General features: G+C 49.7%; 1 protein-coding gene and 1 pseudogene across 3 annotated transcripts in view; one reads left to right on the top strand and one right to left on the bottom strand.

The window, feature by feature from the left end:
• The window catches only part of LOC149359539 (nucleoredoxin-like protein 2), a 209839-nt gene extending 194370 nt beyond the window's left edge, over positions 1-15469 (top strand). For 2 of the 3 annotated variants that reach the window (XM_089571731.1, XM_089571730.1), the window contains 3 exons: positions 11472-11709; positions 12549-12652; positions 15019-15469. In XM_089571731.1, the coding sequence (XP_089427857.1) occupies positions 11521-11709; positions 12549-12652; positions 15019-15163 (438 nt within the window). In that variant the 5' untranslated portion in view covers positions 11472-11520 and the 3' untranslated portion in view covers positions 15164-15469. The remainder of the gene's footprint in view (positions 1-11471; positions 11710-12548; positions 12653-15018) is intronic. The other variant, XM_089571733.1, reaches the window with a different exon arrangement.
• A 2834-nt stretch (positions 15470-18303) lies between these two features.
• Positions 18304-20447, bottom strand: LOC149359538 (uncharacterized; annotated as a pseudogene).
• Between the last annotated feature and the right edge of the window lie 905 nt (positions 20448-21352).

Genomic DNA, 21352 nt, shown 5'->3' with positions numbered 1-21352 from the left:
ATGGGAATCTACGAAATGTGCATTTGATTTCGGTTTTAGCTTCATCGCGCACCGACATCGCACAACACAGAGGTCTCGAGCATTACGCCTGCATTGAAGTTTTCCGATTTCGGGTCAGCATTGGAACACAGTAACGTCAGATCCACTGCGGCGGCCGGAACGGTCGTGCTTTGCAGTTATTGTCAGTGGCTTTTCATGAAGAATTTCCATGCAGACAAATATACATACCGTCGGTATTATGGAATATATCCTTAGTGCTACGCACAATGGGTGTGCAAATAGTAGGCACGTTCTCCAAACCGAACTGGAGAGAAGTTGTGTAGTCTTGCTACCGAATTTGCTATGAATCAGATATCTTGACGAGTGTTCGCTACTTGTACGAATTCTCAGAGAGCAATCGTGACTAATAGCGAAGCGCTGCTTTGGCAGTTGTAGCTGTATCTGTCCGAAGAAGGAACACTGATCCTTGTTACTTAAACCAGCCTGCTAGTTAGTTCGTCTTAAATGTATTCTGATGTACTACACCGATGACAATGATATGCCGAAAAAAGCGTTCTTCTAGATAAGAAAGCCTATTTCTAAAAATTATGTAAAGTGCTTACTTTAAAGATGCAAGCGTTTTTTATTTTTCCAAGTGAACTTGGACATGGGTTGCCCAGTTTGGCGTGCAAGAAATAGAGCGCATTTTTGCATTACAATTAACGGAATATAAATTGTCCAGAGAAAGTCCCGCGTACAGCTAGAAATCTTCTCGAACACGACATCTTGAGGTCTATTTGACGAGGCTTCGCCGCCGTATCCCTCCTCTAAACTTCTATCGGCACAGACATAGTTTAAATAAATTGGTAACTTGTTTTCTGAGAAAAGGAAATGACGCAGTATCTGTCTCACATATCTCGGCGGACACCTGAACCGCACCGTAATGGAAGGGAGGAAGGTGGGAGTGAAAGATGAAAGAGAGAAAGAGGTGCCGTAGTGGAAGTCTCCGGAAAAAAGTTCGACCCCCTGCTACCTTGTAGCCACATCAAAGCTGAAAGAGAGCAAGAAGAAGCTATCCTTCGCAAAGCATACAAGATAGCCTTACATCTACCAAGGAACACGTCCAACGAGAAGCTAATGCATGCAACTAGGGCTTAACAACACTTTTGAAGAGCTGAGTGAATGCCAAATAAAGGCACAACTTCGAAGACTCAGCGACACAAGAACCGGAAGAGCACTTCTGACTAGGTTGGGTCGGGAGACGGAGAACCATCAGAACAACAGGGCAAACATACCAGACGCACTGAGAAGAAACATAAGCGTACAACCCATCCCCCGCAACATGGACCCAAACCTCCATGCCAGCAGGAGGAGAGCCAGGGCAGAACACTATGAAAAAACAATAGGGCACAGGGACAGCACGGTATACACCGACGCCTCCCCGTACTATGGTGAACGAGGAAATAAAATGGTGGCGGTAGTCGTCAACCACCAGGGAGAACAAATAACGAGCCTCACGGCCAGGGCATCAAATGTAGCATAGCGATAGCCCTAGAAATGAGGGAGGGGGATAGAAAGGGGAGACCCCTGAATATCCTAACAGACTCACAAGAAGCGTGTCGAAACTACACAAAAGGAAGGGTAGGCAAAACGACACTCAGGATCCTCAGCGAGGGGACACCCTCGGGGAGGAGAGAGAAGGAAGGAAGGAAGGGAAAACTTTATTTACACTAATGGTTTTTCCTGCGGTTTGGGGGCATCTTCAGAGACGTCTTGGTTCTACCCCCAGGAGCCTTCTCTGTCGAAGTCGTCCGCCTCTAATCAGTGGTCGGTAGCCCTCAGTCCAGGGCTCCGCTGGCCACTGCCGCCCGTTGAGCTCGCTGTACCAGACCTTGTTGGTCTTCGCAGCGGTCGCTGGACAGCAGAGTCTCCCACTGCTCCGCACTCGGGTTTTGTATTTTGGGGACCACGTCTATGTTTTGGCAGGCCCATGTCATGTGGTATAGTGTAGGTTTTTCGTCGCACCAGGGACATTTGTTCGTGTATATCGTAGGGTGCATTTTGTTTAGTATATGTAGGTTTGGGAAAGAGCCTGTTTGTAATTGTCTCCAAGTGACAGCTTCCTCTCTGCTGATAGATTTGTGCGGTGGGGGATATCGCATTCTTCTGCCTCTATAGTTTTGTAGTATGGCCGAGTATTCCCTGGGTGCTGGCGCGAGTTCCGCGGTCTCGTCGGAAGCTCGGAAAGTAATGTATCCTCGAGCTATCCTGTCGGCCTCTCGGTTCCCTGCCACCCCCGTGTGCCCCGGTACCCACACAATTTTGTGTCGGATCTTGTCGTTTTGTTCTTCCCGGTTTTTAATTCTGTCACTCGCTACGAGGAGTATACGGAGCGCGTGACGACCTATCCTGCCATTCATGTAATTTCGGCAGGCTGTTTGAGAGTCCGTAAGTATTGTTAGTGACCGCCCGGTTCTATAGCCCTCCGCCACCGCTAGAGCAACGGCTACTTCCTCGGACTCTGCAGTTGTGCAGCCTCGGAGAGACGAAACATAACATAATTTGGATACCAGGCCACGCGGGGGTCTGGGGCAACGAAAGGGCGGACGAACTAGCTCGAGGGCTTACTATCCGAGCTGGGGGGTCACAAGCCCCGGAGGAGCTCTGGACTAGCCTAGGGGCTGGGTACTCTGAAACACTAAGTTTATACAGGTGGCTAAGATACAAATACCCCCCACCACACAAAGAGCTAAGCAAGGAAGAAGCCGCAAAATGGCGGAAGCTACAGACAGGCTCCTTCCCCAACTTATATATACTAAGCAAGATGTTCCCGACAATATACCGCGCCACATGCCCTTGGTGCGAAGCGAGGCCAACACTATACCACATAACATGGGAATGCGATAGAAACATATCGTCCCACAAACACGACACACCAAGTGCGGAGCAATGGGAGAGCCGGCTCACCAGCTGCGAGCTAGAGGCCCAAAGGGCACTCATAGCACACGCAAGCGAGGTGGCCAGACTCAGTGGAGCCCTGGACTAGGGGACCACCCAAGGCTAAGGAGGCAACCTCAAGACTTGAAGAGAAGACTTGAAGACGACCTCCACCGCAGGCTAAATCTTAGAAATCAATAAAGTTTCTACTCACTCACTCACTCGACCACCTGGGGATCTTTAAAGTGCACTGACATCGCACAGCACACGGGCGTCTTTTGCGTTACGCCTTCATCGAAATGCGGACGCCTCGGTCGGGTTCGAAGCAAGGTACTCCGGCTCGGTAGGCGAGCGCCTTAACCTCTGAGCCACCGCGGCGGGTATCTTCCTTTTGCGCATTTCGCCGCAAACCTCATTATGTTTATCATTTTCGGCTCTATTGCCGCCGCATTACCTCTTTTTATAAGATGGTTGTTGGAGGAGCCCTTGCAGTATTAGACCCTCTTTTGAGCTGTCCGCTCTTGCCGTCATTTGGCGCCACCACACTTGGTTTCAGCCGCAGATCTCTTTGTTCTGCCGTCCAAAATTTCTTGCTGGAATCTCATTGGCTGCCTTGCTAAATTTTTCTAATATCGCCTTTTCTGTCTTTATTGTTACATTTTTAATTAGTTAGTTTTTCTTTTTCCTTTTCAGTCTGTAGACTGAAAAATTTATGCAGTCTATAGACTATCCACAGATTATTGCTTATAAAGTCTATTGGCTTTCAGTAGACAATTCCTATAGACAAGCCTAAAGGCAATACAAACCATTTAGACAGTTTATAGCCAGTCTATAGATTTATGGCCGTACACTTTTAGTAGACTTTGTCTACATACAGTCTGTAGTCTAGGCATAGACAAAACGATGTGTCTGCTATAGGAAGGCTACAGAGTCTACAAGAAGTCTATAGACAGTCTATAGACCACTTTTATAAGGGTATGCCCAACTTGAACTAGGACCCAACGGTGTTTCAGTCCCTCGTGCGTTATCATGTGCCTTTTTTTTTCTTGGCCGCGTAAACGTACAGCTAGATAGCTATCTATACCTCCCGATTGGCCACTCCCACACTGTGAGTGTATGCCATGTGTTATTAGGTGAACGACAACAACGTCCTCGTGCTGTTTTCTAGTGCGTTCGTATCCGCTATGCACCCTGGCCAATACTCCGCCGTGGGTATGTGCCATTAAGCCCGAGGACATCATCATCATCATCTCGCCGGCTCTGCCTCAATACCGAACACGGGCGCGCGACTCGAAGTCTCGTGCCGACCAGTGAAGAAAACATCGCCCTGTGGACGTCCGCAGTTGGCATCTTTTCGCAGGATTTGGCATGGAGCTATTCTGTCCGCATCCCAGATTATATCCCCATATACTTTGCGGAATTTTTTGCTCTTGGAATGGCCCTGCACAAAATTCCGTGTCATGTATCTCACGTTATCATCCTGGCTGATTGTTTGTCAGTTTTAGTCTCCCTTGAAACTTCCCAAAAAGATTTTTTGCGCCGCTTCCTGCGATTTTTTGTCCCGTCCACTTTAAAGGAGGTTCGTTTTGTCTGGGTTCCTGGTCATGCAGGCATTCATTCCAACGAGGTGGCTGATTATTTAGCAAGGTCAGCTCGACGGGCCAGTAACGCATCCTGTCCCGAATTTCAGTCTGCTGGCGATCTCCAGGTTTCAGCGGTTCCAACACATATCAGCCAGGTTACGCGATCCCTTACTAAATACTACTGATTATCAGCACTTATAGCGTATAAATGGAACGTCCGTTCGTGTAAAACCAGGCAGTGTGAGGTATCAATGACGCGTTTGCGGTGCAGGATTCCCAGTTTAAATTTATACCTATGCAGATGTGGGTGGTCACAGACAAACCTATGTGACTCATGCGGGGACGTTGAATCTGTGGACCATTTCCTGCTCTACTGTCCAAAGTTCGCACTTCAGAGAAAGATTTACCTGGAGGTCCCTCTCTCCAGGTTAGGGCTCCCGTTATTTCTGCCAGTGTTGTTATCGGTCGGAGCGAGCGCCAAAGGATTTGCATTGGGTTCAATTTGTGGGAATCTCCATGATTACATAATTGCAACTGGTAGGTTGATTTGCTAACTCCTTTAAAAGGCTCGGAGTTTTTTTATTATTACTATTATTCTCGCCAAAATGTTCTTTCTTATATCACTTCAAATATTCTTCTGTCGTTTTTCATGAATACATTTTTCAAAATTCACGTTTGGCTCCGATATTTTGTCGTAATCCTATGAAAATTCCCTTATGTATACCACTATACCTTGGCCAATCCCCCCACGTGGGTATGTGCCATTATAAAGAGGTGAAGAAGAAGAAGAAGTCCGCTTTACGAAGGACGCAGATTTAGTTTGTTTAATCAGTAAATTAAGTCCAGATTTAATTGCTCTTCAGGAAACATGGCTCACTAAAGATTCTAGGTTCAATTTACAAGATTATCGCTCTTTCAGGCTTGACCGGCCCTCAAGAGGTGGTGGGTTGCTATTGTTCGTATCCACAAAATTTTGCCACAGGGCAACTGTGTCATTTCATTATATGGACAGGCAGTGCGAAATTCAGGCACTTGATCTCAATATTCCTGGATATCAGCCACTCACTCTGGCTAATGTATATTTTCCAACAGGTGTGCATGACGTTCGGCCTCTTGACTCGTTTTTATCTAGTTGCAGGAAACAGGTTTTAATTGTTGGAGACTTCAACTCGCATCATGTTTCGTGGGGGTTTCGAACAGATCGCTGCGGTACGCTCTTATGGGACTGGGCTTGTGTAAATAACCTCATCTGTTTAAATTCGGGTCTCCCCACATTTGTCCGTGGTCAGTCTCGCTCAGCGTTAGACCTGTCATTTTCTTCCCCCGGAATAACTGTGTCCTCTTGGGCGCCAGTTGACTATGCCTCCAATAGTGATCACCTTCCGATTAGCTTCCAAGTTATGTGCCAGTTGACCTCTCCTAACAGCACACGGCGCACATTCATAAATTACGACAGTTTTAAAAATGCCCTCAAAGCAGACCTTCAGGAATTATCTCATTCCAACAGTGGAGATAATGCCATCCGCATTTGTTCAATTTTGGATGGAGCTCGTAAAAAATCGGAGTTCTTGGTTCCGGCACATAAGGGAACATCACCGTGCCTTTGATGGAACGCAGAGTGCGCTCGAGATTATAGGCGCCGAAAGGCTGCTTGGAAGAAACTTCTACACAATCAGTGTCCCAAAAACTGGATCGATTATAAGTTCGTTGCAGCTACGTTCAAGCGCACTATATCTCGTGCAAAGGAGTTGCACGATACTGAACGCTACGAATTCCTTTCAAAATCTGGAAATAGGCGCGCTTTATTCAATTACCTAAGATCCAGGAAACTAATCTCGTCCGCCATGAACTCTGTCTCCCTAGTTCAGTCACCGGCTGAACTTGCACAGTCCCTGGAAGAGATAGGCTGAGGCCTTGAGCGCCGGTTTACGGCTCTTCTTCCTTCTCCTCCATTTCTTGCCACTTTGGACGATTTCGAGGAGGTCACCCTCACTGAGCTGTCGAACACTGTATCCCGCCTCCCACCCGCGGCCCCTGGCCCTGATGGTGTGACTTCTTCTATGATTAAAATTTTGTTCGAGGAATCTCCCACCGACTTACTGGCACTTATAAATTACTCTCTTAAGGGGCCATGGATTCCAAATGAGTGGCGTCTAGCAAAGATTATCCCGTTGCTTAAAAAGCAGGGAGATGGTTATGTGTTAGACAATATAAGGCCAATTTCTTTAACTTCGAATCTCGTTAAGTTAATTGAGAGGGTGTTGCATGGCAGAATAATGTCTGTTATTTCAGAGACTGGGTTGTTGAACCCTTCCCAGATTGGTTTCAGACCAGGATGCTCTATATGGTGTGCCCATACCGATCTGGAGAGCCGCATACAGTTAGCTCGTCGCCGAAACCAATACGCAGCGCTTGTTACTTTAGATGTATCTAAAGCTTATGACAGCGTTGAGCACAGGACGCTCTTGCAAAGACTACAGGCAGTAGGACTTCCGAGATACTTTGTGGCTTGGGTTGCTGAATTCCTTGCTGACAGGGAATTTTACTGCGTCCAGAACGGTGTTTCATCAAGCAAATTTCGACAAGCGAGAGGAGTGCCCCAAGAGGCGGTCCTCTCCCCTGTACTTTTCAACATCTTACTCAGCAGTATTCCCTGCAGTCCTCAGGTGTCCACCTATGTGTATGCTGATGACATCGCCTTTTTTGCTTCAGAGAACATTTCCTCTTTGTACCAGTCCTTACAGTCCTACCTGAATGTCCTAGACCAATGGTTAGGAGACATTAATCTGTCCCTTAATGTCAATAAATGTGCTTTATTGGTTTTTCCGCTCTCTCGTCCAGTTAATATCTCTATTGTTTACAGGAGCCATGTAATTCCTCAAGTGCAAAATGTCAAATACCTCGGAGTAATTTATGATCCTTCTCTTTCCTAGGGGGCCCATATCGAGCAGATCACTGCGAAAGGAGTCCGAGCAGTCGGTATGCTGCGCAGGCTGAGCAGTGTTCGTTCTGGCATGAGAAGGCACTCACTTCTTATGATTTATAGAATGTACGTTCGTCCAGTCTTAGAGTTCGGCTGTGTTTTATTCTCTGGTGCGCCAGCGTATAAACTTCTCCCCTTGATTCTCTTGAAGCTAGAGGCGTTGCGCCTTTGTTTGGGCCTTCCAAAATTTGTGGCGAACTCCGTTTTGTACCTGGAAGCGCGTATTCCATCATTGACTTCTAGGTTTCGGCTCTTAACGGTGAAAACGTTCGTAAGAATGTGCGATTCTTCGCTTCATGCCTCCAATTTGATCTTCCTTCGTCAGCCTCGGCCATTTTTCAACGAATCCTGGTCTCGTTTCCGTACCCCTCAGATATGTTTTGTGCAATCCCTCCTTGACCCCTTAAACGTCCGCATTTCGGACATCCGTCCGGTGTGCGCCAACTCTTCATCTATTCAGATTGTCTTCGATGACATCTTTCCAAAACATGCAAAGTTAATGCCTTTTTATTTGCTCAGCGGTTTATTGCAGGATTACCTGCTGTGCTTTAAATCTCATGTGCTCATAGCGACAGACGCCTCACAGTGTGAAGAAAAGGCCGGTGTTGGCATTTTCTCCATCTCCCTTGACTGGTCATTCTCACTCCGTCTTCCCGATTACACCCCTATTTATTTGGCCGAATTTCTAGCAGTAGTCTTAGCATTGCGCAAATTAAACAGCTCCTTGTCTTCTGTCATAATTATGACAGATTCATTATCGTTGTGTTCCTCTCTCACCGGGCCTCCAACATCTCAGGCACTTCGGTTACTCAAATGCTTGGTTCCGCCCCACGTGTGTTCATTACGATTGGTCTGGGTGCCTGGGCACAGAGGAATCCATTTGAATGAGGTTGCCGATACCCTGGCGAAGGCATCTCTTCAAGGCCCAGTTGTATCTGTGCTTCCACCCAGCACATATATTACGGCGGGCAGGTTTCGCAGGTATCTGCTCTTGAAAGAATTCGCAGCATCAGCTCTGACCTCCTCTCCCGAATTCCGGCATCTCCTTTACCCATGGTGCAGTAAAGGATGGCGATCACGCAAGCTTGAGGTTTCCTTCACTCGTCTACGTTGTCGAGTGCCTCACTTAAACTTCTACCTTTATAGATCTGGTCTGGCGGTCTCCCCATCGTGCCCGTTTTGCGGAGAACCCGGAACGATAGATCATTTCTTGTTGACCTGCCGCCGTTTCTCATCTTTACGGAGCCGCCTGCTGGAGCTTCCATTACGACAGCTTGGTCTAAGTCTGTCAGCCGGGGTTGCTCTGTCTCTTGGCGCTTCCTCCCTTGGGCACAGCAACTGGAGTGTGCTCTCCGCCATGCAAAACTTCCTTACAGACACTAAACGGCTGCCGTCTTAAGCTCTGCTCTTTCTCATGATCAATATTTCTCTGGAACGAAAGCTTTCTGAAACGTGGAATATTTAGCCCCGTTCTCTATTTCAGTCACCGATCTCACAGCATTTGTTCAGCCTATTTCAATTACACATCTGAGAACCTTTCATTTATTTCCTAATTGCTATTATTATCATAATTATTTTATTTTCACCACCATTATTTTCTTGTTTAACATTTTGTGCACCTATCAGTTGCCGCCTGTGTCTTGGCCAATCCCCCGCAGTGGGTACGCGCCATTATCTAGAGGACAACAACAACAACAACAAGGACGCAGGGTTAGGGTTACTGGGCCGTGAGTCTAGCCACGAACCGGAACTTGACCAGGTCAGTATGTCGACCTCGCGAACATTGGCCCGCTTTGTGCAGGGTATACCTTCACGACGCCAGAGCCGCTGTAGCCAAGCTTTGAGCGTATTGTTTTTGTGGGTGGGCTCCGCCATCCGACCTTCTCGATCCTGCTCATGCTGAACCCGTAAAAAGCACAATGGGGTTCATTGGGAAAGTACGTATCCTGTGCACGTCCCCAGTGCATGCGGACCTGGAAGGCCGAATTTTTGGTGTGAGAGCACTTAGGGCGCCGCGGTGGCTCAGTGGTTATTGCGCTCGGCTGCTGACCTGAAGGACGCGGGTTCGATCCCGACCGCAGTGGTCGAATTTTGACGGAGGCGAAATTCTAGATGTCCGTGCACTGTGCGATGTCAGTACACGTTAAGGAACCCCGGGTGGTCGAAATTTCCGGAGCCCTTCCCCACGGTGCCTCTCATAGCCTTAGTCGCTTCGGGACTTTAAACCCGCATCAACCATCAACCATTTATCGAGTACTTGTTATGTTGTTATCAGTAGTTTTGCGGCTCTGTGGAATTCTCGACAGCATAATCTTGAGCGGTTGAGTTTCTTTGGAGGAGAAATTCTAGAGGCCCGTGTACTGTGCGATGTCAGTGCACGTTAAAGAACCCCAGGTGGTCGAAATTTCCGGAGCCCTCCATTACGGCGTCTCTCATAGCCTTAGTTGCTTTGGGACGTTAAACCCCATAAACCAACCAACCAACCATAACCTTGAGCAAAGGATGCGAGGAAATTCTGGACCGGTATGCTGCATACGTCTCTGCAGGAAGACTTGACCCTCTAAAATCTTCTTTTATCGAGATGCATTATGAAACATCGAGCTCAAAAACACGGAACGTTAGTAAAGGACACGACGCGCAAGTTAGTGCGCTTTCTGCGTTAGTCTATCTTTTTGTGCGCTGTGTGTTAGTCCTCTTCTTCGTCGTGTCCTATGTGTTGTTCTATCTTTTTGCGCGCTGTGTTATTACCAACTTGCCCAACGTGTTGTAAGTTACCGATCTTTTCGGGACATTAATCACCACTGCCTGTGCCCCCCCCCCCTTTCCACACAAATTTCATTTAAACTGTTGCTCTCAATAGACTCAGCGGCCGTGTTGTGCTCCTTTTGAGGACGGACGCTCGTCGTTCGAATTAAAAGCCGCATTTCGGTAGAGGTGAAATCGAAAACAGTGCGCTGAAGCTTCGTTTGCGGCATATGTCGTCTCAGGAATTGGTCGGCAGTCCAGCATTACGTCGTTGCTCTTTGCGAGTGTGTGACTTCGGAACGTAGGAATTCTGAACGCTTGTTATATTTTTTTACCAAATGCTGTACTCCTTTGCGTTTGTTCACTACGAAGCTACACTACCTCCTCAAGCCTTCTACCTCACAGCATCTTAGACATTTTATTACCCGTCCATCGAACTCTCTCTTCTGTCCTTCTGTGCTGTTCAACTTCCTTGCGCACGTCGAGTCGTCGTTCTGCTATGTTCTGTACCGTGAAACCCCAGTGGGTCCGGTTTCTCCTGATAATGGAAAGTGATCTGAACTTCTGAAGCCAAATTTACGAATGTCGTATAGAGAAATTCGAATAACATCATCAGTTCCCGCTTTTCTTCATGGCTACTGTGGTGGGGCGAAGGCCCCGAAGGAACGGAGACGAGGCTCATTGCTCGAGTGGAAGACAAAAGACTCTTTCTTTGACGAGGACGCCGATAATTGTCATTTTTGGCCACATAACAGTCAAAATCATCATCATCAGCCTGTCTACGCCCACTGCAGGACAAAGGCCTTCCTCATGCCTCTCCAATTAACGCTGTCTTGTGACAGCTGCGGCCACCCTTTCCTAGCAAACTTATTAATCTCACCCGCCCACCTAACTTTCTGCCGACCCCTGCTACGCTTCTGTACGCCTGGAGTCCACTCCGCTACCCTTAAAGACCAGCGGTTAATCTTGCCTTCGCATTACATGCCCTGCTCAAGCCCATTTATTCCTCTTGATTTCGACTACGATGTCCTTAACTCGTGTTAAGGACACATCTACACTGATCTACAGAGAGAAGTCACAAAAGAATACACTCAACTGAAACCAAAACCACATATACAACAACTACCATGTCTCGGCTTTCCCTACCCATTGCCAGTAATGGGCTAGGCTTCGCGCGGTTGCCGCTAAAATAGTGCGTAGCGCTCTTATCAATTGAACGTGGGCATGATTTGCCTTGTGCGCAGCCCAACGTGCCTCGCCTTTCGGCCCACCCTCTGACAGAGTGGGTCGTGGATGGAACTGTTCCGGGGCAAAGTGCTGTTGACGAAGGACGGCACCAGCATCTCGGCTGACGCGGCCCTGCGCAACAAGCGGATCGTCTGCCTCTACTTCTCGGCCCAGTGGTGTCTGCCGTGCTGCTCCTTCACGCCCCTGCTGGCCCAGGCATACAGGGAAGCCAAGCAACTCGGACTCCCTGTCGAGGTACGTGTATGCGCGCCCGAAAGCTTAACTGCGCCGCACGTCTTGGGCTCAGGTTGGTAACTTGGTGACAATCAGTGAAAACGACGCAACTAAAGACGAAGATTAGTAAGGTGTGGGTTTGGGCTAGTTTGTAATCCAATCCGTGGCACAAAATGCGCATAAAACGCAAGGACGAGTATAGCGTTATTGGTAAATCACCAGGCCATATGACAAGCGCAGTTATGGTGGCGGCAGAAGTGGTACTCCAGGGGAACAAGTGCTTGAACGCTTCCTCAGAGTCCCGGTCCAATTCGTCTCAAGCGGTCACGATGCATTTGGGTTAGGCCTACATTGCATGTGAACATATAGGCTGCCCTTTTGTGCCTGGACTTGCCGTTCCTCCCCAGTGAATTGTTGTATTAGCAGCGCCACCTGAAGGGTTAGCTTTTGTATCCCTCGTTCAATCTGCAACGAAAGGCAGCTAGGATTGGAGCACCACATACCGCCAAGTTCCTTTCGACCTGGTAGGCATTCGATGCAAAATCGGCACGGCTTCCGTTCAGCGGGTAGCTATACTGGTGCGGGCAAGGACCCGTGAAGATTGAAGGCCAAGTGAATGATCGCTATTGAAACTAGTTAGCTAGTAGCTTGCGCTGATACCCGCCATGTTGCTGGAGCAAAGAGCAATGCACAAGATTGCGCTTATTATCGAGCCGTGCACCACCGTGGTTAGCAATAGTTCAGTGGTTAGCAAGGCGTTAAGAGCAACACCGGTGTAAAAGACACGTGGCTGCTCGGTGGGAATTGGCGTGGTTTCGACGCGGCAGGCAGCCAACGGGAGACTGTTCTCACCAACGCAGGTCGTGTTCCTCTCGCAGAACCGAACAGCGGAGGAAATGCGGGACGACCTGAAGAACCACCACGCAGAATGGCTTTCGCTTCCCTTCGGCGATAATCTGCAGTTGTGAGTGACGCGCTGCTCAATGTTTTTTAATGTAAAATACATCGTTGGTCATGAAACTCGCCCATTGACTGGAGGAAAGTGACGTCACCAGACCGGAAGTTCCGTCACTTCCGGTAAAGGCATAAACCGTTTCTAATGCTATCGTATTACCAACATAACATGTTAGGTTTTTTTCGCACTCATTATTTGTGACTCCGAATAGGCACGGGCTAATTAATTAGTCACTGAAGAATGACCATTTTGGCTTACGGACCCGTCGCGGTGACTCAAGACTAGAGCTCTCGACTACCGATCCATAGGACCCGTTCGACCCCGGCAGCGTCGTCTGCGTTTCGATGGCGGCGAAACGCAAGAGGCGCCCGTGTGCCGTGCGATGCCAGTGCACGTTCAAGATCCCCAGGCGGTCGAAATTATAAGTTTCGTTATCAGGAAATGAGTGGTGCAGTGACTGTCTCACATATCTCGGTGGACACCTCAACCGTGCCGTGAGGGAAAGAAGGAAGATGGGAGTGAAAGAAGATGTGTCGCAGTTAGAATGCTCCGGAATAATCTTGAAAACAGGGACCCCCCCTTAGTTTTTGTGAGGGCCGGCCCTTAAGAGTCGGACCAGTCATAGCTCTCTGTACCAATAAGAGCCTTTTATCATCATCATCGGGGACCCAGAACGAGTGTTTTTTGCCTGTATGTGTCTGTTCCTTCTGGCCGGCAGGCCAGGAGTTTGTTTTCTATGAGGCTACCCTTATTGTTTTGGATGGCTCGACTGGCTGCTTGTGAGTCTGATACTACCCTTTCGTCTTCTGTTGACTTCCGAGATTGCTAGGGCTATCGCCACCTTTTCCGCCGTCCGGATGCATTTGGTTGCTATAGTTACTCCGTATATCTACTGCGGCCGCCTCTCTGCCCTTATACCTCAATGCATCCACGTACCCGCCGCGGTGGCACAGTGGTTACGGCGCTCGGCTGTTGATCCGAAAGACGCGGGCTCGATCGCGGCCGCGGCGGCTGAATTTCGATGAAGGCGAAATTCCAGAGGCCCGTGTACTGCGCGATGTCAGTGCACGTTAAAGAACCCCAGGTGGTCGAAATTTCCAGAGCCCTTTACTACGGCGTCCCTCATAGCCTGAGTCGCTTTGCGACGTTAAACCCCCATAAACCAAACCAAACCAAACCAAACCAAAGCATCCACGTACATCACAAACTGGGCCTTTTTTAGATGTTCGTCCAAGATTTTAGCTCTGTGGCATTACTTCAGCCCTCGTGGTTGGCCGGGTCGATACTCCTGAGCAGCGGTCTAACCACGAAGGTGTCTGATTTCTGGAGCGATGTTTGTGGTTTGATTGCTATGGTCTTCTATAGGTTGAGAAGTCTGAGTTTAGTGAGGAGAGTGCGGCCCGTCCTGATCCGTTTAAGTCTCCTGATCTGGGAGTCGAGCAGATAGATTTTTTACGTTCTTCGAAAGCGCAGTAGAATCCCAGACCGTCCAAGTACTTCCTCTCTGAGACGCATGGGGTTAATCTTAACGCGATGTTATGAAGCACTTGTGGTAATCTTAACGCCAGTCTAGAGGCCTTTCTAATTAGCGCGTTTATTTTTCCGTTCCGTCATGATTGATATCTGTTACGGGTGGTGGTGGTGTGACACTTTTATTAGAAAATCCTTTCTATTGGGCGTTCAATAGGTCCTGAGCCAAGGCGACGAGGACACGTTGCAGCTTGAGATCTAGGGAGGCGAGCCAGATGAGCCACGGTTGGGGGGGGGGGAGGGGGGGGGGAGGATAGGCGGGGGACTGGAAGGCTGCGTGGCACTGAGTAAGGCAGTGCTCTATGGCCGCATATGTGTGTGGACAGTTTGGGAACTGAGTTGTGGAAGTGCGCCGGTATAGATAAAGTTTGGCTGGTGTACGTAGAAGATTAAACTGTATTCGGCGAAGAATGCGAGCCACACGGATCGATAAGGATTGGTGTGGTGGCGGTAAATCAGCTAAGTCCAATTTTCGCTGCGTGTAGTATTCGTCGACAGTGTGTTTGTAAGCCCTGACCGCCTGCTCCGTCGGTGGACTCGTCCATGGGTTCCCCGGCGCCCGGTGTATAGTATCGCAGGCAAGCTGGTGAGCCAGCTCATTGTTACGGGAGAGGGTAGTTGAGGTGCGGTATGATGGACGCTGTCATTATCCGAATAGCCTCTTTCCTTATCATTATCCGCCTTATTAACGCGGCCGCCACGGTCGGGTTCGAACTCAGTAGGCGAGCGATAGGAAGGAGTTTGTGCATAAAGGTACAAATGTAGCCAGGATATGTGCATCTTATACACGTGTATAAAAACTGTCTCGGGACAGAGTAATGGACGCGAAGTTACTTTGTTCGCAGGACGCTGAAGACTCGCTACAAGGTGGCGGGCATACCAACGCTGGTGGTTCTGAAGGCGGACGGGGCGCTCATCTGCGCCAACGTAAGGCCCGACGTCCAGACCAAAGGCAGCCAGGCCTTCAAGGACTGGCTTACTTGCATATGAACAAACTCGTCAAACAAATGCAACAATTAGCGCGCTTACTTGGGACCAACGCGTTCAACGTGCCCGCGAACATTGCGTAAGGTGTAATGAAATGCGTTGCGTCACCTGTATATCAACAGAGCAGATGTACATGCAATGACGCAACTGGGTGACGCGTTATGTACACCTTGTATTTGGCAAGTATAGTAAACAGCATAAAAACAGCACTTTTTCCTGTACGTCATCCGGGTTTTAACGTACAAAACTCGCGAAGCCTGCATAGTGGTAGAACTTTTCCTAGGTTTCTGCGAAAGCTTACAGTCGCAATCTTTGTACCCAGTACTATCGAATGTGCTTGTGTACCCATTTTTCATATCCATTTGCACAGCTCGACACTGGCTTTTGTATACCTATAATATATTTTACGTGTTTTGCGATAAAATGTCAGCGTGTCGGTCTTTTATCTGTATGTACATCGCTGATAAATGTGTTTAAAATGTGCCCATAATGTTGAATAAACAAACGTTGCCGCATAAAATCAGCAGTCTGAAACTTCGTCACAGCGCATTTTTAATGTTCGGAAGGCGTACGAGGCTAGCAGACGTTAAAAATAAAAAAAAGTCTTGGGTTCAACGTGGCTTGATCCTAGTTACAGCTCTATTAAGCATGGCCTCCATTGTCTGAAACCAAATTTCATGGTCAAAGGTCAAGGCCAGGTACCAAGTGGTCAGTCATGTGATCACGTGGTCATACTACCGTAGCTAGGGCCATACCACCACGCAGTCAAGTTCGGTTTGACCTTGTGACGCATTGAAGGTCGTTGTCTTATCCACATTGAAATCGGAAGCTGCACCCCAAGGAGCAGAGTTCCCACTCTAAAACGCAGTGTGTGTGTGTGGTTCCTTGTGCGTGTTTGGTACACTAATTTATCCACCTTCTTAGAGCGAAGACAGCGTAGATGAAACAAAAAAAAATGACGCGCGATGATCAAACATCTAATGCGACAATTCTGATGGGTGATGTTGCCTAAGCTGATGCGTCGGCCACCCGGGCCGGCTGTTTCGCAGAGACAGTAGCACTGCATCCGCTGCAATAAATTACTACAACGGCTTATCAACTAACACGAACAATTCAGTGAACAGCTACCCCCGCTGCTACGTTCCGGCAGATGTTTGGCTTAGCGAGCACGGCGTTCACCCGCTAGCACACGTTTAGCAGGCGGCGGCTCCGTATACGGACCGGCCACGGCCAAGGTAGCTAGCTGGTACGGATGCTTCTCTCTTACTCTTGCGATCATCATCATCATCAGCCTGACTACGCCCACAGCAGGGCGAATGTCTCTCCAATTAACCCTGTTCTTTGCAAGCTGCGGCCACTGTGTCCCCGCAAACTACTTCATCTCATCCGCCCACCTAACTCTGCCGCCCCCTGCTACGCTTGCCTTCCATTGGAATCAACTCCGTTGCCCTTAAAGGGCAACTGCACCACTTTGAGAATTTCGCAATGTTCAAGAATTCAGATCTGTATGGGCTGTAGGCAAATCATACCAAGTTTTGTTGCACTAGTATTTCAAAACGATGACGCAATCAATTTAGCGCTTCTCCAGAAAGCACTACAGGAATGCGGGGAAATTCAGTGGGGTGTCACGGAAGGTATGCTTTCAAATTACTGCTGCCGTCAGCCAAACCCTGCCGTGCCTCGTTGGATGCTGCCAAACAACGTTCGGCGGACTGTGCCTTAGATTGCGTCGGTTTTTGCTTCAAAGCAGGCGTTTGTGCGTTGTAAATGTAGTGATACCTTCGATGACGTCATCATGCCCCCCCCCCTTTCCCCTCCCCCATTTGGCGTTGTGCGCTGCGGAGAAGCTTTAAGGCTGTCGCTGTTTGAATCGTCGATGACGAAACCACTTCAAATGCTACCCCCAAAAGGACTTCGCATGCTTTACCTGCAAGTTTCGCACATTCGACCCTCTTAATCTCGTCGATTTCTAAAACCTCTGTAGTTGCCCTTTAAGGACCAGCGGTTATCTCGCCTACGTGGACGACGCCCACGAGCACACCGAATCTCGGCTCCTTACTGCTGCTGAGACAATTTGTCTCGCATCTGCCATGGCGAAGGAGCTTCACGCCACCCACCGCGCAACCTCTGCTCTGAACCGCAAAGACGAAGCAGCCACGTACTCGTGAGGAGTGTATCGTCCTTGAGTGGGACAAGAATGAACAGCCAGGTTGCCAAAAAACAGTGAACCCCCTCATTTATTGTTCGGTGTTATTTATACCCGAAGGTGGAAGGCGGTTAGTGCACGCAGAGGGCGAGGAAAACACGTGGCACTGCACAGTACTGTAATGATCGGAGGCCCAGCCAGCGGAGAATGGCGAGCCAGTCAGGCGCCGTCAGGTATGCGGCCGAAAGCGCTGCTGTTCGGAGGAGACGAAAGAGACACTGCCTGGGGGCGGCTTCTGGCGACGGTGTTGGCGTGGACAAAGGCTCTAATCCCCTTCGGCGGCAATGCTGAATGCGGCTCTGGTGCCGGACTGCGCTCCTGAGGACTGGCAGCGGAAACAGGCGAGCCAATCGGGCGCCATCAGGCCACTTTGGCCGAAGCGCTGCTGCTCGGGGAAGACAAAAGAGACACTGCGTGGGGCAGCTACTGGCAACGGCGTCGGCGTACACAAAGGCGTCTAATCCCCTTCGTCGGGGAGGCTGAGTGCGGCGCTTCTCCCGGACTGCCGTGGACCGACGGACGAGACCCAGTGGCGACGACGGCGGGGCGACGGCGCCGCCAACTCAGTGCGCGCGTGCGCCCTGAGGAGCCGACAAAGCGGAGAGGAGACACGGCTGATTTGTCCCTCCCACCGAACTGAAGAGGTCACCGGTGAGCGGTCAGCGCTCGCGTCCCCATCAATCAAGGTCATCACACAGCAGCAACGACCTTTGGGCCTGGTCGGCCCGCGGAAAACCAACAGTTCGCGACTGAGAGACGCCAAGTTCCTCCTTGCCCGTGTGTGTGTGTGTCTGTGCGGTGTGCGCGGCCACGTGGGGAGGGCGGAGCCTAGGAAGACGCTGGCGGCCCATTGGACGCTCAACCAGAGATCAGATTCTCTAGCCGGGTGCCTGGGGAATGTGAACTGCATTTAAGAAGCAATCTTTGGGGTGCCAGGGATCCTCCCCCATTTTCTGACTTTGGTCTCCTTGCTACTGTACATGATGTAAAATAAACCTTCAAGCTTGCTATTCCTCCCGAAGGCTTCTCTCCGTAGTCTGCTTGCTTCGCCCTAATGCGGTGAAGACCCTGGTCCCGATCCCCGAGCACATCAGTACCCAGATAACTTGCAGACCACGATCTGGTATGATACATCCTCCGGCTCAACTGTTCAGCACCAAACTCGACATCGTTGGCTTGTCTGCCGGAATCGCTGGTAGTAACCCAGACGCTCCGGTGGCCGCATTTGTTGTGTCGTCCTTCGCGGTGGTTGGACCGATGGCCGCTGAGTTATTTAAGCCGGATTGCCCGTTGCCAATGCCTCTTTATGCTGCAACGAGAGCGTCGGTGTTGTCGGTGTAGGCGCAGTGACTGTTGTCTCCAGCCCTTGTGACGAACTGATATTACACCGTTCCCTCGTTGCCAAAAGGTGCCGCCGGTTGCGCCGAAGAGCAGCACCGTTTTCTGTGCGCACATAAAAGGCTCGTGGCCGGACCGGTCCAATCACGTTTTCTTTCCGTGCCCAGGACTTTCCATTCAAACGCACCAAGTCGTTGCTGAGGCGAGGTACAGCGCACTCCTTGCGACTTATCCGGCTGTGTGTCTTCACCTGTATCACCGGCATGGGATTGAAGTCCAGCACTGGTGTGCGCAGCCACCTCCCTTGCAGCAGCTCGCCTGGAGACCGGCCATCTTCGGTGGGACTGGCCCTGCAATTCAACATGTCCATCCAGAAACACTCATTTGCCGCTTTCGATTTCATCAGAATCCGTTTCACGATTTGCACACCCTTTTCTGCAAGCCCGTTAGGTTGGGAATATTCCTGGCTAAATTTAACATGCTTGCAATCATAAAGCCGTTCAAAAAGAAAAAAACTCGTCAATGCTGAACTGTGGGAAAAATTAACATGCAGAAAACGAAAGTAATGTTCAACAGTCTAGCAAGAGAGCAGCAGTTCGCAATGGGTGGCGTGGTGCTAGAAGTAGTAAGGGATTATGCCTATGTAGGGCAGGTAGTGACAGCTGCTCTGGATCATGAGAGGGAAATAATTAGAAAAATAAGAATGGGGCTGAGAGCATATGGCAGGTTCTCTCAGATCATGGATGGCAGTTTACCCATATCCCCCAAGAGAAAAGTTTACAACCGCTGTATCTTACCGGTATTCACCTATGGGGCAGAAACGGGGACGCTAACAAAGAGGGTTCAGCTTAAGCTAAGGACAACGCAGCGAGCTAATAAAGGAAAATGATTGGTGTAACGTTAAGAGATCGGAAGCGGGCGGAGTGGGTGAGGGAACAAACGCGGGTTAATGACATCCTATATGAAATCAAGAGGAAGAAGTGGGCTTGGGCAAGGCATGTAATGCGAAGGGAAGATAACCGCTGGTAGCTAATATATCTATGGCATTCGGTTTGCAGCCTTCGGGCTGCGGCCGTGTATCTGTATTTTTCAGCCAGCGTCCGTTCCGGCGGACGCGGTTGTTGCGACGCGCGTCTTTGCTCTGTCCTCTTATCGTTCAACTCTCTTCTATCTGCACGTGGCAGCGGTGGTGGCTCGGCTTGAGCCAGTTGGCAGGCCCGTGCACTTTCCTTTTCATCCTTCTCTCAGTCGCAACCAACCAACCAACCCTAAGGGTAACTGAGTGGATACCAAGAGAAGGCAAGCATAGCAGGGGGCGGCAGAAAGTTAGGTGGGCGGATAAGATCAAGAAGGTGCCGGGGATACGGTGGCCGCAACTGGCGAAGGTCAGGGTTAATTGGAGAGGCCTTTGCCCTGCAGTGGGCGTAGTCAGGCTGATGATGAATCTATCGATCACCGAACTGGCTGTCATGTCGGGCAGCAACTTAACACTTCTAACTTTGAAATCACGGTAGCGCAGTCTTCCTCGCTTTCTTCTCGTGTGAACACGAAGTTGTTGAAAACGTCCAAGCCTTCCTCACCCGCAACGCTGAGCAGCAGGACCGTCTTTGACACCTCTGATCTTGGTTTGTCATCGCATGCCATGGCTCGAAGAAAAAATTCGTACTTCCGACGAAATAGCTTCCAATTCCGTCCTCCGTCCGTTGTCAAACGCAGGGGTTCCGACTGCCTTACTTGCTCCATTGCATCCCACTTCTGGCGCCATGTATTGTCCTTGAGTGGGACGACAAAAGTGAACAGCCAGGTTGTCAAGAAATAGTGAACGCCCTGATCTATTGATCGGAGTTATTTATACCCGAAGGTGGAAAGGGGTCAGTGCACGCAGATGGCATGGGAAAAGCACGTGGCAATGCACAGCACACAGATGATTTGCAGGCCACGATTTACGATCTGATATGATACAAGGAGTGCTCCAGCTGGTGCTGTGACGGTAAGCTAAATTAAGTCCATAGCGGGTAATCTCAATGTAACGGCTTTTCGTGTAATGTGATCTTTCTGACGGTGTCAGTCCGACTATATCAAGTCGACGAGGGCTGCGTCACCACCGGAAGCGGTCTTGCTGGAGCCAGGGTGAAAAAAAAAATGCCCGTGGACCTATTTACCTATTACATTTACCTATTATTATTAACCAATTTACATGGTTAGCAATGCGATAGCATTAAAAGCTGGTGGCGTGTTTACTGAAAGTGACGTAACTTCTGGCTGGGGACGTCACTTTTGTCCAGTGGAAATGTTCCCGTCTTGTGAAGTCAGTTTCCTCCAGCCAATAGGAATGCTGCTGTAGAAGCAGCACTGGTCTCGCGCAGCACCGGTGGCAGCGGCCGTCCATGAAGACAACACCTAGCAGCATCCTGCCTGGGCTCCCTCCTCGCGCTGGACCCTCGCGTATGTTCCTGCTGGCTCAAGGCAGCGCATTGAACCGCGACACTACTGCCACTAAATCAGTCCATGTTTTCCTCATCACGGCCTCATACTTGTTGACGCGACTCTCCCCTATGGTGACGTCAGTTCCTTCCAGCCAATTGGAATGCTGCCGTCTGGTGAAGTCGGTTCCCTCCAGCCAATGGGAATGCTCCCGTCTGGTGACG

The sequence above is a fragment of the Amblyomma mixtum genome, chromosome 2 (assembly GCF_055824585.1).
Source record: "Amblyomma mixtum isolate Tamu chromosome 2, ASM5582458v1, whole genome shotgun sequence".
Lineage (NCBI taxonomy): Eukaryota > Metazoa > Arthropoda > Arachnida > Ixodida > Ixodidae > Amblyomma > Amblyomma mixtum.
Note: the sequence above shows the minus strand (reverse complement) of the source record. Positions and strands in the feature narration are given on the sequence as shown.